Source organism: Malus sylvestris, chromosome 3 (assembly GCF_916048215.2).
Source record: "Malus sylvestris chromosome 3, drMalSylv7.2, whole genome shotgun sequence".
Taxonomy (NCBI): domain Eukaryota; kingdom Viridiplantae; phylum Streptophyta; class Magnoliopsida; order Rosales; family Rosaceae; genus Malus; species Malus sylvestris.
In genome coordinates, this window is record NC_062262.1 from 14,181,045 (window position 1) to 14,197,883 (window position 16,839).

Below are 16,839 nucleotides of genomic sequence, written 5' to 3' on the forward strand. Positions count from 1 at the left end.
TTTGGTAATTATCCACCCAGAAATCTTCTAATCTTCTAGTTTTTGTGCGCGCAGCTGGAGCGTGCAATTTATGAAAATCAGCAGGCTGGAAAGTAGAGCGTTCTCGATCGCTCTGTTCGATCGTCCCAGAAGCGTGATGTTTTCTTTATGTTAATTAGCTATGGAATAATTTTCTATCAGCATAACTTACTCGGGTTATAGACTGATTTATGAGTTGCTCAATTTATGTTGGATTTGGTAATTGAACAAATTTTGAATATGTTCACTATGGAGTGAACAAAGGGTTTAGGGCTATTTAAGACTTGGTTAATTTTCTATCTATTTTATAAGTTTCTATAGATCTTATAGGAGATTTGCTACTTGATGTGTTTTTAGTGTTTTTATGGCTAATGCTCGGTAAAAACTTTTAGGGTAAATTACACAAAACTACCTTAACTATGGGTATCACGACACTTTCATACCTGATCTTTTAAAAATGACAATGTCATACAGCATCTTAAAAATTTGTGCCAATGTCATACCTCCGTTAGTTTTTCTGTTAATTTCTTTGTTAAGTGCTGATGTGGCTAGAGGCGGGGCCCATTCACTAATCCAACTGGATTAAAAAATTATTAAATATATTTTTAATAATTAAAATTTTAAAATTTTAAAAATTTTATTTTTATGTTAAATCTCTCTTTCTCTCCTCTCTCTCTTCTCTCTCTCTCTCTCTCTCTCCCCCTCTATCTCACCTCTCTCTCTTCTCTGCATCCCGAACCCATTCCCATCTCCCCCCCCCCCCACCCCGACCCCTTCCGTGCAACCCCCCACCCATGCCAACATCTCCCTCTCTCTCAGCTCACTCACTCTTTCTCCCCCTCTCTCTCGCACAGACTATACCTCTCTCCCAGATCTACACTCATGCACCCATTTACACACCCACACCCACCGACGACGGTACCAAAATCATCATTGGCGTCAACCCTCTCTCCTTTCATCTCCGTGAAGCTCCGGGGCACCCAGAGGACACCCAACCCAGGTACGACGAGCCATGAATGTGCGAGCCCAAGTATCGGGTGGGGACGAACTGGGTTTTGATTTTTAGTTTCTTTTTTTTTTTTCGTTTCGTTTCTGGGCAGTAGGGGAAGAAGATGGGGGAGGAGAGAGAGGGGGTGGGATGGGGACGAATTGGGTTTTGAATTTATTTATTTTTTTTGTTTCGTTTCTGGGCTGCAGGGGAAGAAGATGGGGGAGGAGAGAGAGGGGTGGGGTGGGGACGAATTGGGTTTTGAATTTTTTTTTTTTTTTTTTTTTTTCCGTTTCATTTCTAGGCAGCAGGGGAAAAAGATGGGGGAGGAGATAGAGGGGGTGGGGTGGGGACGAATTGGGTTTTGAATTATTTTTTTTCACTTTTCTTAGTTATTTTAATATTTAAAATATATTAAATGATTTTTTTAATATTTTCTCAATTTTTTAATAGAAAGTGGGGTTTGGATCAAGCCACGTCAGCATTTAACTGACAAATTAACAGTCAGGCTAACGGAAAGTATAAAATTGACCAAATTCTAAAGATGAGGTATGACATTGTTAATTTTAAAAGATGAGGTATGAAAGTGTCATGAGACCAATAGTTGAGGTAGTTTTGTGTAATTTACCCAAACTTTTAGGCCACGAAATAAGACAAAATCTTGTAACACTCACACAAAGAATAAGCATGTGTGGGATATATATGCATGTAGGGGCTCCCTTTTTGTGTAAGTGGTGCCATATAAGAATGCTCGTATACAATGTTTTATGATGAAGTCCAACAACTTCACTAAGATTAACTATGCTTGTTTCGCAAGATACAGAAACCTAATCCAACAAGGAATTAGTGGGTTTACTATAATCTTGGAGTCCTTACAATCTAAGGATTGACGTGCGCCGTAAGTAATTATCACACTCCTAAGAGGATGCAATGTCTACTTACTAGATATCCTTTGGGATTCTCCTAGTTTAATGAGTAGTATAAATACACCCTTCTAGGTTCATCTTTGGTAATGCAATTATCACATATTTATTCTCTTTGTCCACTGCTTGAGTCTTAATATTGCTTACTAACTTGACAGTCAAAGAGTCTTTGACCTGCACGCCCACTCCAGCAGTGCGCAAATTTGTTTCCAACATTGGGTTTTTATCTAGGGATTTCTCTCTAAGTCTCTGATGGTCCATCTTCTCTAATATTATCTACGAGAAGATTCTCTCTGATCATCTTTCTAACAACATATTCTCGTCTGCACATTGTTCGTCAATGCGTAGACATGGAGAAGTATCTCCTACATGCCCTGCCATAGGCTATTCCTAAAGGATGGTTCACGATGTTATACATATCACACCACTTCTTTCTTAGAACTACACCAGTGACTTGATTTTCCTTCCCATAAATATGTAGGTAGTTCAATCATGGATTCAATCACACCTCCACCTACTAATCAACCCCATTCTACCCTCGTTGGAGATCATGGATAATTCTGACTAAATTATGTCTCTATTCATAAATGTGTGCAATTTTGATTTCAACAGTTAGCATGGTGATCAAGTATGTCGATGACTTTTGGTGGCGAGAATGGTGGTGATAGCGGTTGCATGGGAGTTTAATGGCTTAACATGCAATCACTTCAAAAGATTACATGTGGATGTACGTTTATGGCAGGTTTTAGGATAGTCAGGTGAAAACAATTAGAGCTTGAAGTTAAAAAGGGGTCACTTTCTTTAACACTTCATGATGTTTATTTTGTTTTTACAACATTTCGAAGTTAGAGAAATTATACCAACACTCCATGAATGTTTTAATTTTCTTCTACACAACAACAGAGTCGAATCGTCACACCAACCTCTCTGCTTGAGCATGATGTGACACACACTTGTTTTTCGTTGCTAGCCTAGGAAAGAAGAAAGAAAAAATATATATATAATAGAAAAGGAAAACAGAGCAAGAGAAATAAAAATTGGGTTTTGAAGCCCACGAGCAGTTGGTGGTTTGGTTTTTTTGAAGTCCGATGTTGTCTGTTTGACTTTCACTCGAGTACTTGAACATGAGACCACTTGAATGATAGTGTATCTTTTTAAACGTTCATTGCCATTTTGGGATATGAAAATTTCGTCGGTTCAGTTACAAGGATTATCATATGCTTTCTTTTCTTACTCTCACCATCAGCATGTCTGAATCGTTAGTTTGCCAGTCCAATTCCTGTTTCAGTTTCATTGCTGCCAGTGTCTATAGTCCAGTTCACCAGTCTGTCTGTGTGGGAGGCCTGCTCGGCTGCTTTACGGAGTCCACATCGGCTTCTGCTTGTTAGCAAAATATTAGTATTTTAGGTTTTTATTATTTGGGTAGTTTCGGTATTTCACGTATTAGGAGTTCTTAGGTTTTGATCTCTACAAATATAACTTGTAATTTAGTTTGAAGAGTAATTGAATCAAAATGTAGCCTTTTGTTTGTAGTAATTTTGGTATTAATTTAATTTCAAGACCTCGAGTGTAATAAAGAATACTCCTAACCAAGGAAGAAAATATCGGTAATATCGGAAATATCGGTAGTCTGAAAACACAGAAATATCGATGGAAATATCGGGATAATATCGATATCAATAAAAATTACATGGAAACCACGGAAATTGTAAGAAAAACTTGGAAATTTTTAATGAAACTTTGCAGGATGTTTATTTAGTCAATTATCTATTAGTTTATCACAAAAAATTGGAAGGAAATGCATTACATGATGGATTTAACTGATTTAAGTTGATTATATAGCGAGCTGGCAAACATTGTGAGTGTAGAAAATATGTAGTAATTAATGAAAGAAGTTTAAACACACCATAATCATTTATATATAATGAATTAGTACAATATTTTACACTTTATACATTGCATGGTAAGATACATGAGTGACTTAGTACCACATAGAGTTCCTATGAGGTTCAAAATTTTCATTATCTTCGTCATCTCTATGTGTAGAGTAAGTGTATTTTAGCAGATTTTCACAAAAACATAAGTGATATGGTGGTCAAGGTGTTGAAGAAGTAAAATGGGAGGGGTTCGAATCCCCTTGGTGTTTTTTTAAATATAGAAATTTATCCTAGATAATAAATATTAGCTTGCAAGCCTTGCAGACATCTTAACAACCATATAAATATTACAGGCTGAATATGTAATTACAAACACATCTATAGCGAGTTGGATAAGGTCTAGGTGTGTGGTTGACAAAGGGAGGGGTTTGAATCCCCCTGGTGTTTTTTTTTTCTTTCTTATTTTCTTTTCCTTTTCCTTTTCTTCTTTTGTTTTATCCTGCCTTTCAACTAAATAATTCATAATTTATATTTATATAACCTTTATATATATATAAAATATATCTCAAACTTTTAAAATTATAAAACACCCACGTAGTGTGGATGGATCTCAAACTTGGACAACTTTTTAAAATACAAAGAACCCACTACGTGGGTTTTCATAATTAAAACACGACCACAACTTTTTAAAATACAAAGAACCCAACCCACTACGTGGGTCTCTCCCCTACCCCGAGACCCCATTTCCTTCTCTCACTCTCTTCTCTGCACTGTCTCTCTCTCTCGAAAGTTCGAAACCCTCTTACCTCTCTCCCTCTCTTGCCATGACCACACACACACACGCAGCAACACCATCTACTCGACTCGAGCAGATCGAGGACACCACCATCATCACACATCATCAGTCTTCTCTCTCCCGCCTCTGCGAGAATGGCGGAGCCCATAACTCTCCGGCGAGTCTTCTTTGATTTTCCGGTTAGGTAAGTCTCGAATCTCTCTCTCCGTGTTAGTGTGAAGCTCAAATTAGTTCGATCTGCTGCACTGCCCTTTGTTCACCACCGCAGAAAGAACAGACAGGGAGCTTGTACTGCTGTAGGGGACTATGGCGAAGGTAGCGCATTCGTCGTCGCCGTCGTCGCCATCACCGTCGGTGGTCAGGTCAACTCCCGGTCCCTCACCTTCTTACCTCTTTGATTGATTCATGCATATGAATTGTGGTTGTGTTTTCAATCGCTCTGTAGCTTAGATCTTGATCTTAATCGTGTTTTTGCAAGGTTTTTGGGACGAAATCGGCTCGGGAATCGGCACACCCATTTCCGGCGTTCTTCTCCGAGTAGCCCAATTCCAAAATATCGCGATAATTTCGGAAATATCGCGATAATATCGATAATATCACGATATTTTGACGAAAACCCTTTGGATACCTATTAAAATATCAATCCGGCGAAAAACCGATAATATCGGCGATATATCGGCATTTTCTTCCATGCTCCTAACCAACTAAATTGTCTTAGACAAATGATATATCACATCGTGAATGAGGAATTAGTCAGACGAGTGAGTCATCTCTCATTCAATGGGAATAAAGGGAAATATACATGCAGATGCAATCAAATTCTTTAATTATTTGACATGGACTTGGCATGCATTCGGATTCACTAGCCCTTTGTCAATAAATATCAAATGTTTTGCGACTGCTAGTCCACGACTCCACGTACTGTAGGCCAGTCGGTAGCTCCATGATCTCTTAATTAATTAATTTCATAATTTGAGGTTGGTATGCATGGTGGTTAAAATTTGGTGACGGGGATTACTGGTGGTTGCATGGGTTTATTGGTTTTTATAAATTTGCATGCTGTAAGACAGTAAGTGGTTGCATACGTGTTTGATCTACTTTGTTGTTGCAAGTTTTAGGCTATTTAACATGCATGGAAATCTTGTTGAGAGAACTTTTCTTTTAAGCAAGGGACATAGCCGTATTGCTATACTACTTGCATTTGGTCTAGTAATCATACTCTCTTCTCAATGTTCAAAGTTTGAACTTCTCCTTCCTCGTAAACAAGAGCATTGCTATTGCTACCATCATTGTGCGATTTTTGCGATGAAGTTAGAAAAAAAATCTCTAATTCCACGTTTTACCAAAAAAAAAAAAAAAAAAAAAAACAACAACAACAAAACAACCAACTAATGTAAATGTTTAGCTCAAAGTTGCGACTCACTACTAATCGGTATTACTCTCAACTTAATTACCTATATAATTTAGTAAGTGTCAGGGTATATACAAAAGACCATAGTAGTAAAAACATTTAATATATACTTTATTCTATTGTGTCAATATCTAATGTGGAATCTTCAACCGATTTACTTACATGGAATGTAATATGAAGGTACGAGGGATTAGAATGAATAGCTAGAGATGTGAAGAATATAAATAAGTATAATTCTCAATCTTGTGTCTACTAACGTCTAAGGAATCAATTAATCATGTAGGTTTCCTAAACTTTGGGAATAGGATGCTTGAAAAATCAAGGTATTCCTTCAACATAGAGGAGACATTTTCGAAAACAAAAAGCCATAATGTTTATTTGGTCACCCAAGTTTCTAAGAGATTTCTAACTAACTACGAAGTACTTGTCTTCTTGCCACGAAAATGAAAGTATTATTTGTCTCTTAAACACTTGAAAACCCCGCTCTTTACCTCCTTAATTATTCTAAAATATACATTCTTTTTGGTTTATTCACAGTGCAAATAAAGAAAGATAAGTATTATATAATATGATATGATACTAATTTGGAGTTTTGTTCCTAAAGTTGATCACTTAATCTAATTGCAGTGATTGGGTTCCACTAATTTAATTAATATGATTAAGTAATACCAAATGGAAGCATTTGATGCGGCTATTATTATTACTTTAAAATTATAATATGGTTAAAAAGTTTATCCCCATGGTCCCTGCGTAATTATGAAATCTATCATCGATGGTCTTAATCTCCTCTTTCTGCAGAATATATAATTAGTATTTTTGTTGCTACTCAATACTACGGTCTAGTGTATTCCTCTTTGTTTAGAAGTGACAGATCTTAAATTCGAATTTCGTAGATGGCGAATTCAATATCAAATTAAGCTACCCATTGTGTGGCTCCGCCGAACTCCTCATCTCCTACCAAATTAGACTGCTCACTGACTAGCTTAGCCGAGCTTCCTCTCTCATTAATGTAAAAATATCAATGTACTAAAAAAAATTAGTATTTTTGTTCAGCAGCACATGCATTGCATCCCAATCAAAGTTTTCTTTGCGAAACTGGAAGGAACAAACCAGGTTCCGGTCTCGAGAAACTCCCCCACATCTCGTGCGGAGACGTGCATCGTTTACCAAAAATCGTTTGGGGCACCGGACGCACCATGCTTCGTATGGGCAAACGCAAATCACACTTCGCCGGCCACATGGGTTTTTGTTTTGATTTTCTCGATAGTCTTATTTGGTTGACTTTGGATCCTTTTCTCTCCGTTTGGAAATGTGCATTTGTTGCAAGTGATGAATTGGTTGGATGGTTACGATCTTTCTTTTTAATTTACGAAATTTTGAGTTCAAATTCTTTTTTCTTAACGTAAATTAGTTGCAATTGATCCTAGTCAAACAATTAATAACTTTTTTGATCTCGTAATTATTCTCTTCCTAATGTAGGAAGATATGAACTTTTGAGTCTCCCCTTTCTTGATTAGAAAAAAATACGTGATCATAGCCTAAAATCAAGTTATTCCAAGGGAAAGAATTTCATTACACTCGGTGCACCATTTTTTTATTTAGTGTTCATCTAGAGGATTTAATTTACGACTATCTTATAACTTCGTGAGAAAAAAAAATACTATTAAAATAAGGGCATGTTTTAATTAACAAAAATGTGAAAATAAAAGAATTAGAAAACTAAGACATAGGATCAATTAGCCACTTGTTGAGTTGAGTCATGATTTTTAGGTATTTGATTACGAATTTTGAAGAAAAACATACACTTTTTCGATTCCATATGTGTACAAATATAAGTGAAAGTTAAGGAGTGAAATGATTTTCATATCCAAAATCTAGCAAAAGCATGTAAGTCAAGAATCAAAATGATTCTAAATCCTAATCCTTGTAAGTAAACAGGCCACAAATTGTTTGTAGGTCCTATCTGTTTTTTGTGCGAAAACATAACCCAATGCATCCAATTAGGAACGCAGAATTTACGACACTAATATGTCACAACAAAGTTACACATCACTACTTGGGTAGCCATAAATAGATATCAAACTCATATAGAGATATATCGTCGTTTCCATCCATGTGAGTAGACATGTAAACGGGTTAGGTTTATTGAGTTTGGGTCGGGTTCAATCTGACCTGTTAAGCTAACGAGTCATCCGAACCCAACCCGTTAAGCTAACAGATCATCCGAACCCAACCCGTTAAGCTAACGGATCACCTGAACCCAACCCGTTAATCTAATAGGTCACCCGTTTCATCTGTTAACAATTTTTTTTTTTTTTTTGCATTCCAATACAATTGGATATAGACATGTAAACGGTCAGGTTTATTGAGTTTGGGTCGGGTTCAATCCGACCTGTTAAGCTAACGGATCATCCAAACCCAACTCGTTAAGCTAACAGATCATCCGAACCCAACCCGTTAAGCTAACAGATCATCCGAACCCAACCCGTTAAGTTAACGGATCACCCGAACCCAACCCGTTAATCTAATAGGTCACCCGTTTCATCTGTTAACAATTTTTTTTTTTTTTTTGCATTCCAATATAATTGGATATATAGTAAACAAACAAGGAACTGCGACTTGTATTTCTCATCCGTCTGGTTTTCGAACTCTTCTTGGAGGCTCTCAAGCTCCTCTCTGTAATTTGAAGCGTCGCGAATCCCTATTTGTGTTAAAAATATCAAAGAGATTGGAGTGGTCGAGGACGATCTCACTCCTGAAGCGGTCGATTATAGAGCAGACCTCGAGGCGGAGGGCTTCGTCTCTTGGATCAACGAACGACTTCGTGGTGATGCGGGAGCATTGGGTGCGGAGAAGGGAGACGACTTCTTCTACATCGTCATTTAATCATAGCTCCTTGAAGGGGAGGATGTTGAGTAAGGTGGAGAGGTCGAAGGTGAGCTCATGGAAACTGTTCGCTAGATACTTGGTTTGGAGGAAAAGCCACATCCGGTTGCCTTTGGAGGAGTCTTCGAGAAGGGTCTAGATTCTGTGGAGCAGGATGTAGAGCTCCTGGAAGCAGAGGATGGCGGAGTGGGTGAAGACGGCGGTTGAGCTGCGAATGATGTCTTCGAAGAGGATGGAGAAAAGGGTTGACCTACGGATCACGAAGCGAGAGGTACGGCGCAGGAGGAACTGGAGCGGCTCGAGGGAGGAGATTTATTGGGAGAGATGGTGGAGGGAGTGGAAGACCCAAAGTGACCCGTTATTTAACGAGTTCACCCGTTAACGACCCGACCCGTTAAACATTCACCCAAATACTAATATTAACGAGTCGATTCCAAAATGCCAGGTCTACATGTGAGTACCACAAATATTCATGTGAACAGAACTAGAGATCTTTACTAGATAAAAAAATTAGATTATGCTAAACACAATTTGTATTGTAATTGTACCCACCATCCAAAGACTCCATGATTGGATAATAAGAATCTCACAAGCAAGGCCCACCTTTAGCATGGCCCAAGCCCAGCAATCCCTCTCCACTCTCTTGTCTACCCCGCCCTTCAAAACCTCCTCTCACTCCCTCCTCACTCTCAGAGACACAATCTCTCTCTCCTTTCTTCTCTCTCTCTCTCTGCCCTCCGCAATGGAGCCGTGGCTTGACGACTTAGCCGACGACCTCCAAAGCCTGAGCTTCACGTCCACCACAACCACCAACACCAACACTACCAAGCGCAGCACTAGCTCCTGCTCCGAATCCACGCACCCGCCCTCCGCCTCCTCCTCCGCTCGCCTCCCCGCCTCCGTAATCCCCAAGCCCCGACCCCAATCCTCCTCCTCCGACCCCCTCTGGTCCGCAATCTACAAGATCCGATCCGAATCCCCGACCCGGCAACTCTCCCTCTCTGACCTCAAATTCGCAGAGCGCCTCGGCTCCGGCGACATCGGTTCCGTCTACTTAGCCGAGTTGAAGTCCCCCGCTGGGGCCCAGGGGTGCGTATTTGCGGCGAAGGTGATGGACAAGAAGGAGCTGATCAGCCGGAGCAAGGAAGGGCGGGCCAGGACAGAGAGGGAAATACTGGAAATGTTGGAGCACCCTTTTTTGCCCACGCTCTACGCGAGCATCGACGCGCCCAACTGGCTTTTCCTGCTCACCGAGTTCTGCCCCGGCGGCGACCTCCACGTTCTCCGCCAGCGCCAGCCGCTCAAACGCTTCGAAGAACCTGCCGTCAGGTGCGCACCATACCTTCCTCCCTCCCTCCCTCAATTCCGAAATTAAATTCACAGCACTAATTACGACAAATACAGTTTTTATTCCTTTTTAATGTTTTAATTTTTTTAATTGGTTTTAATTTTTAATTTTGTTTTTAATTAGTTTGAAAAGCAAAAAAAAAAAAAAAAAGAAAGCCATCGGAGGCGTTTTGCACGGTTCAGAGTTTCTGAATCGTTATGTGGGGCCTGGACACCAACAGCTTTACCTGTCTGCTTGTTGGTGGGGTCTACCGATTTCAATGAAATAGATTTACGGTGTGCCTGACTTGCACCTGATAAAATCTGGAGATATAGATAGATGGGTGAACGTGAAATCTAGGATTTTGGAGTCAATCGTCAAGTGTGGTTACGCACACGTCACCACGCTTGAAGGAAAATCAACTTGCATGAATCGGGTTTAGTACGTTGCTCGTGAATTTTTTTAGTTACTTTTTTGTAAATAATATTATTGATCTAAGCTACACTAAGAATATAGAGAATTAGAACTCTAGGGTTGACTGAGAGTGCTGTGTCTATTAAGGCAATTTACCATTAGCCTGAAGAGTAACTTGTATGAAATGAATTCATCGTCATAATGTTTTTGTTGAATAATACCATACTATATTGAGAAAAACATAGAAATATATTATTGGACTAAAGCGTTAAAAGTGACAAACGCGTTTTATATAATTTATTTTTCTTAAGATACAACGTGGCGCATTTATTTGTTTAAAATTTGTTTTTTTTTATAGAGCATTTATTTGGTTAAAAGTACTTCGATGAGTGCCGTCTTCTGTTAGTTAGATTTATATTGACTGTTACGTGCTTAAAAAGGCCAATAATTACATGCACGTGCAGACTGTAGTAGTTTTAAGGGGTGGTTTGGAAGTGAGGTGTTTAAAAAAAAAAAAAACTCCCATGAAAAAAAGTTGTGAGTGTTTTAGGTGTTTGGTAAATTGAAAAAATGACCTTATTTTGGAAGCTGCTGTAAGAATAAGCTGAAATTAAAGGAAAAAGCTGAAGCTGCTATTTGCAGCTTTGGAAAACTGGTTTTTTTTCAAAGCATACAGAGTTGCAGTGCTCCTTTAATGAAAAGACCTACTATCAGACTGTGTTTTTTTTTTTCCAAAAGCACTTTTACAAAAAAGTTTACCAAACACTCTGCTGATTTATTTCACAGCCGCTTATTCTCACAGCTTTTTTTCAAAGCACAGCAATACCAAACCAGCTTTAGTCAAGCCTATCACTAAACCTCCTTAAAAAATGAAAAAAAATAAAACTTGTGCTACAGTAGACTTTGCAGTGTAGTTTTCTTCTCTTTGCCAGATCACATTTTTGCCCCTGTATTTTCCCCCCGTTTTCGCTTTTGTCCAACTTTTGTCCTTTAGTTTTGTTTCGTTAGCAATCAAGTCCTACAGGTATAAAATTGTTAAACAATCTCTGCATGACTAAAACTGTCAAAACGGAAATGACGGGGGCCAAAAGTGAAAAAAAGAAGAACTACGAGGACAAACTTGTGATTTTAGTTTGTGGGTATAAGCATATTATTTTCGTAAGCTAGTATAGTTTGGAAGGTCAACCACTGGTTATTGCCAAAAGGCAGAGCGCTATTAGTAGTGCACTGTGTTTGATGTGATCATCTGATCTGGCATAATATAATTGGATTGTTTATTAAGCACTATATATAACACAACTGTCGGTTGAGCAATAAAATGCCTTAAAAACCGCGTGGACCTTTACGCTGAATGATGGTGGTGAACCCGTTAGACGAGTCCTTCATAAGATAAAGAGTTACCTCGTGGTTTTAAGGCGACCCGTGGATTTGATAAACCTGAATTCAATTCCCTTGATAGAATTTAAGACTCTTATTAATTATGTGTAGGTTTTATTTTGGTCCATTCATATATAAATGCTGGTTATGATGTTAATTTGATGTTTCTCTTTAGTATTATTGGATGGTTATTTGTGGCTCTAGTGTGTCTGCCCATATGCAGTAGGTTAGCAACAACAACCCATGATTTTTAAAATCAGAGTCATTTATTTTGGTACCTAAAGGCTGACCCATTAATTTAATTTAAGCCATTTTCATTGCATTGACATGATAGGATCAATGAGAGAGATTTTTAAAAGAGAACATTGAATATTTTTTATGGGAGGGTTTTTTGTTTCTCTCTATTTCTTGTTGATTTCTAGGGTAGGTTTCATTCCAATGGACCAAACAGATCCCTTCAATTCTAAATTTAGGTATATTGGGTTCAGATAATTGTTGCAGGATTTCTGGGTTCTTTTCTTTTAATTAAGGATATCCCAAAATAGTGGCACCAATATTGTTTTATTGCTCTTTGGCTTGTGGTTGAGAGTACTCTTAATTTAGGCCTAATGTGGTTTCAAATTCGCCTTGGCAAGAATCGAACTTAAGACCTCTCACTTACAAGTGAAGAGGAATACTACTAGACTGTAGTACTAAGTGACTTAAAACCACAAAATTTAATTAGTCCAGCAGTCTGAGTATGTCTGCAAAGGAAAGGCGAAATGCCGACGTGAAGTGGGACACGAAAACATGATTTAGGGGCAAATTGAGTCAAAATGACTTCCGGAGGGGCAAAGTGGGATTCACGGACACTCTTAGGAGGCAATACTGTGATTAAGCGTAATAGTAAAAATGTTTGCAAGTAAAAGATAGAGTTGAGGAAGAAAGGTGAAATGTTGTTAGGGTTATCTGTTTTCTTACCAACAAAAAATCATGAGCTTCTCTTTCAACTTTGTCCACTCCAAAAGTATTCCCAACTAAGCACATTAAGGGCATGGGGCAGGGGAATAAAGGTGAAGTTTTATTATGCTTTTGGAATTCATTGGTGATAGGTGAAAGTAGAAAGTTGTTGTGTGTCCTTCGACTAATTTATGATACATTTCTCTTCTGTTTAGATAGGTTTGGAAAGATTGCAAACGACATGGAGAAAAGCACACCAAAAGTACTTATTTTCATCAATTATATGCAAGTGCTTTTCGGTTTTCGTTATCGGTCATCAATTATATGCAGTTGGTGGTGATAATTGCAATTTGCAAATGCTTTTTACTGCATGTGTTTTTATCATTAACTTGCAAATTGATTGAGAGCACTGTTAATTTAGACAGTTATATCTTTTGAATTTCACCTAAGACTTCTATATATGATTGAAGTAGGGGTAAGGTCCAGTAGTCTATGTGTGCTTTAATCAGCTTTTTCTTGCCAAGAAAGGTAAAATGAAGTTAAATGATGCTAGGAAGACTCCTTCAAAAAAGTTAATAGTACTGTCACTTGGTACTACGTTCTAGTGGTATTTTTCTTCACTTGTAAGTGAGAGGTCTTAGGTCCAATTCTTGCCAATGACGAATTTGAACCACATTATTGCTAGCTCATTGTGAGGCTAAGCCCACCCCCCTTGCCCCTTAGTGTAGATAATATCGTTTGTTCAAAAACAAAAAAAGTTCATAGTAGTAATGTTAGGGAGTAAAAGATCAAGGCAAGGAAGAAGAAAGGTAATATGTTGTTAATAACCCAACCTTTTCCCCCCTTTTGTCTATTGGGACGTGATTTCCGGACACCTCTTTCCCCTCCTGCGCACTTATGTTTATTCTAGCCTTTTGATTGAATAAATCAAAGATAATCAAGGGACAGGATCAACTCGGGTGTGCAGAAAGAGAAAAAGAATATGCGGAATTCACTTTCCGGAAGTGACCCCAACCAAACATATGAAATTAAAAAACATGGGGCCATTTAAGTTTGGGATTTAGGAAGGGCTACCAAGTTGTTCAACTTTAGGTGTCGTAACAGCAAAGAAAATAACAATAATAAAAAGTAAAGTAGGTCAGGTTGTGTAAATATAGTAGAATTTATGGGGTGCCTTGCAATTAATTGGTGATGTACTAATTTCTCATATGCTTAGAAAAGTGGAAGGATAATACAAACCATATGGAGACAATCACATAAAAAACACTGATGATTTTCATCAATGACCATCAATTATATGAAATGCATCTCACTATCAGTTACCATTAATTATAAGAAGCTGCTGGTAATGGTTGCAGCTGCATTTTATTACCATGTCATGAATTGCTTGCATTTTTACTTTTTTATCATTGACTTGCAAATTAAAAGACATCTAAACATATCTTTCTTTCCTTCCTTAATAACAAGACCCGAAACTCCTCTCCGATTCCAAAAACAAGAAACATTTCAATTGTATTAACAGCGGGTGGGTAACTAAATCTTGAAATATCGAGGGGCCGTATGATAACCATTTTGTTTTCATTTTTCAGGTTTTAGCCATTTGTTTCAAGTCTTCACTTTGTTTGAAAACTAGAAACCGGGAACTTGTTTGGTAACTGTTTTTAGTTTTCATTTTTAAAGAAAACCGATACATTATTTTTCTTTTCTTTGCAATAACATTTTGGTAAACAAATGTATTTTAGTTAAATGTAGACAAAACCATCACGGGGTGGCCTAGTGGTTAGGGACGAATTCCAAGCCTGTATTTCACACCGCACGTCTTGGGTTCAAGTCTAGCATTGGTGAATCACACGATGATGACCAAGAAGAGGCTGAAATGTCTCTGTGAGTCTTCCAAGCCTCAGATGGATGGACTGTTCGCCACCAACTGGTCCTTTTAAAAAAAAAAAAAAATGTAGACAAGTGAACAAAATGTTGGTTATATGTTGGCAGGCTACAGTGTAGGTTACATTAGAATTGATGTGGTTGGTTTGTTTGTGTCCTATATCATAATCCTTGCTGTAGCAAAAGAAAATCAAAAGTTTTATTTTCTTATCATTTAGTTTATCATGCAATAATATCATAGCCTAGCCAATGATTTTTTTCATTGTTTTCCCTTTTCAAATGATTGAGCATGAACATGATTAAGGATTTGTGGGTAATCATCTAATTTGATTAATTGATTATGTTTTGTCTTAAAACGAAATTATGTACAATTAGAGGATACTCATAAGTTATTAGCTCTTTTTATATCCTTCAAAGTGCTCCTGTAATCAACAGATGATGATATAACAAATCATATCTTGAATCCATGATTAGCATACTAACTGGTGTTTAATCTCATGATTAGGTTCTACGCATCGGAGGTGGTTGTAGCTCTTGAGTACCTCCACATGATGGGAATTGTGTACCGTGATCTGAAGCCGGAAAATGTGTTGGTTCGATCCGATGGCCATATCATGCTTACAGATTTTGACCTCTCGTTAAAATGCGACGATGGTACATCAACGCCTCAGATCATCTCTACCCAAAATACCCCAAATGCTGCACTACAAAAAGGCTACTCACTCGATCCGCCCCCGTTTGCATCCTCTTCATGCATTCTTCCCAGTTGTATGGTCCCCTCCGTGTCATGTTTCCACCCGAAAAGCAAGCGGAAGAAGAAGCAGAGCCATAAAAATGGCCCCGAGTTTGTGTCCGAGCCCGTGGACGTTCGGTCCATGTCGTTTGTCGGGACCCACGAGTACTTGGCCCCGGAGATTGTGTCCGGCGAGGGGCATGGTAGTGCAGTGGACTGGTGGACGTTAGGGATATTTATTTTTGAACTGTTCTATGGTGTGACACCCTTTAGGGGTGTGGACAATGAGCTAACCCTAGCTAACATTGTGGCTCGAGCCCTGGAGCTTCCGAAAGAACCGGCGGTGCCGAGCACGGCCAAGGACCTCATCTCACAGTTGTTGGTCAAGGATCCGGCTCGGCGTTTGGGATCGTTGATGGGTGCATCAGCAGTCAAGAGGCACCCATTTTTCCAAGGGGTTAATTGGGCATTGTTGAGATGTACACCTCCACCATTTATTCCCCCACCATTTAGTAGACGAGTTGTATCTGATCAAAGTTGTACTGAGAAAATGGAATATTATTAGTCACAAAACAAATTAAATAAGAAATATATATTTCATGTTTCAAACTCGTGTCACAGATTTTTCATCGTTCCTTGCATTGTCACGAAATAAGCTTAACGTTGATAACACGTGTACATTTGCTCTTAAATACTCCATCAACTTGATCTTTTTAGATAAAATGATATTCTTAACTATTTTGGTCGACGAAAAAAAGATTTGAAATTGAGTGAGTGAAAGAAATGACAATCTCTCTGACTAATTGACTTAAACCAACATCTACTGTCAATATTTAATCGATATCCACGGGTACCTGATATTGATCCTATTAGACAATCTCCAACCCTTGGGCTAAAAGCCAAATTTTCCGGGCTAAAAAATTTGGCTTTTAGCCCAGAAACATCTTTTCTGCTCCAACCCTTCTGTCCTAAAATTTTAGCCCGGAATTATTAAAGAATGAACTTAGGCTAATTTTTTTCTTAAATCAATTTTTTTTTAAATAAATATGTAGATTATTGTAAATTAATTTTATGAACATTTTAATATAAAAAAATTTAAATTCCGATAAACATTTGGCATTTAGCCCGGGAGGAAAGCTGGGGGGTATTTGGCCCAGAAATAAGGTCATCTCCAACCGAAGGGTCCAGAGGGCCCGAGGGCCGAAAATAACCCTAAAACCGTCTCCAACCGAAGGCTAGGCCAGAGGGCTCGGGAATCTGGGAGGG

The 16,839-nt window shown here is 38.4% G+C and overlaps 1 protein-coding gene across 1 annotated transcript; it reads left to right on the top strand.

Moving 5' to 3' along the window:
• Positions 1–9,567: 9,567 nt before the first annotated feature.
• Positions 9,568–16,182, top strand: LOC126616413 (serine/threonine-protein kinase D6PKL2-like). The gene is made up of 2 exons (XM_050284463.1): positions 9,568–10,228; positions 15,346–16,182. Exons 1-2 carry the CDS (start codon positions 9,642–9,644, stop codon positions 16,136–16,138), a joined length of 1,380 nt encoding a protein of 459 aa, XP_050140420.1. The 5' UTR covers positions 9,568–9,641; the 3' UTR covers positions 16,139–16,182.
• The last annotated feature ends 657 nt before the right edge of the window (positions 16,183–16,839 follow it).

Coding starts and splice junctions, on each gene's coding strand:
- LOC126616413 (XM_050284463.1), top strand. CDS start 9,642: ATGGAGCCGTGGCTTGACGACTTAGCCGACGACCTCCAAAGCCTGAGC. Junction 10,229..15,345: donor TTCGAAGAACCTGCCGTCAG/GTGCGCACCATA, acceptor TCTCATGATTAG/GTTCTACGCATCGGAGGTGG.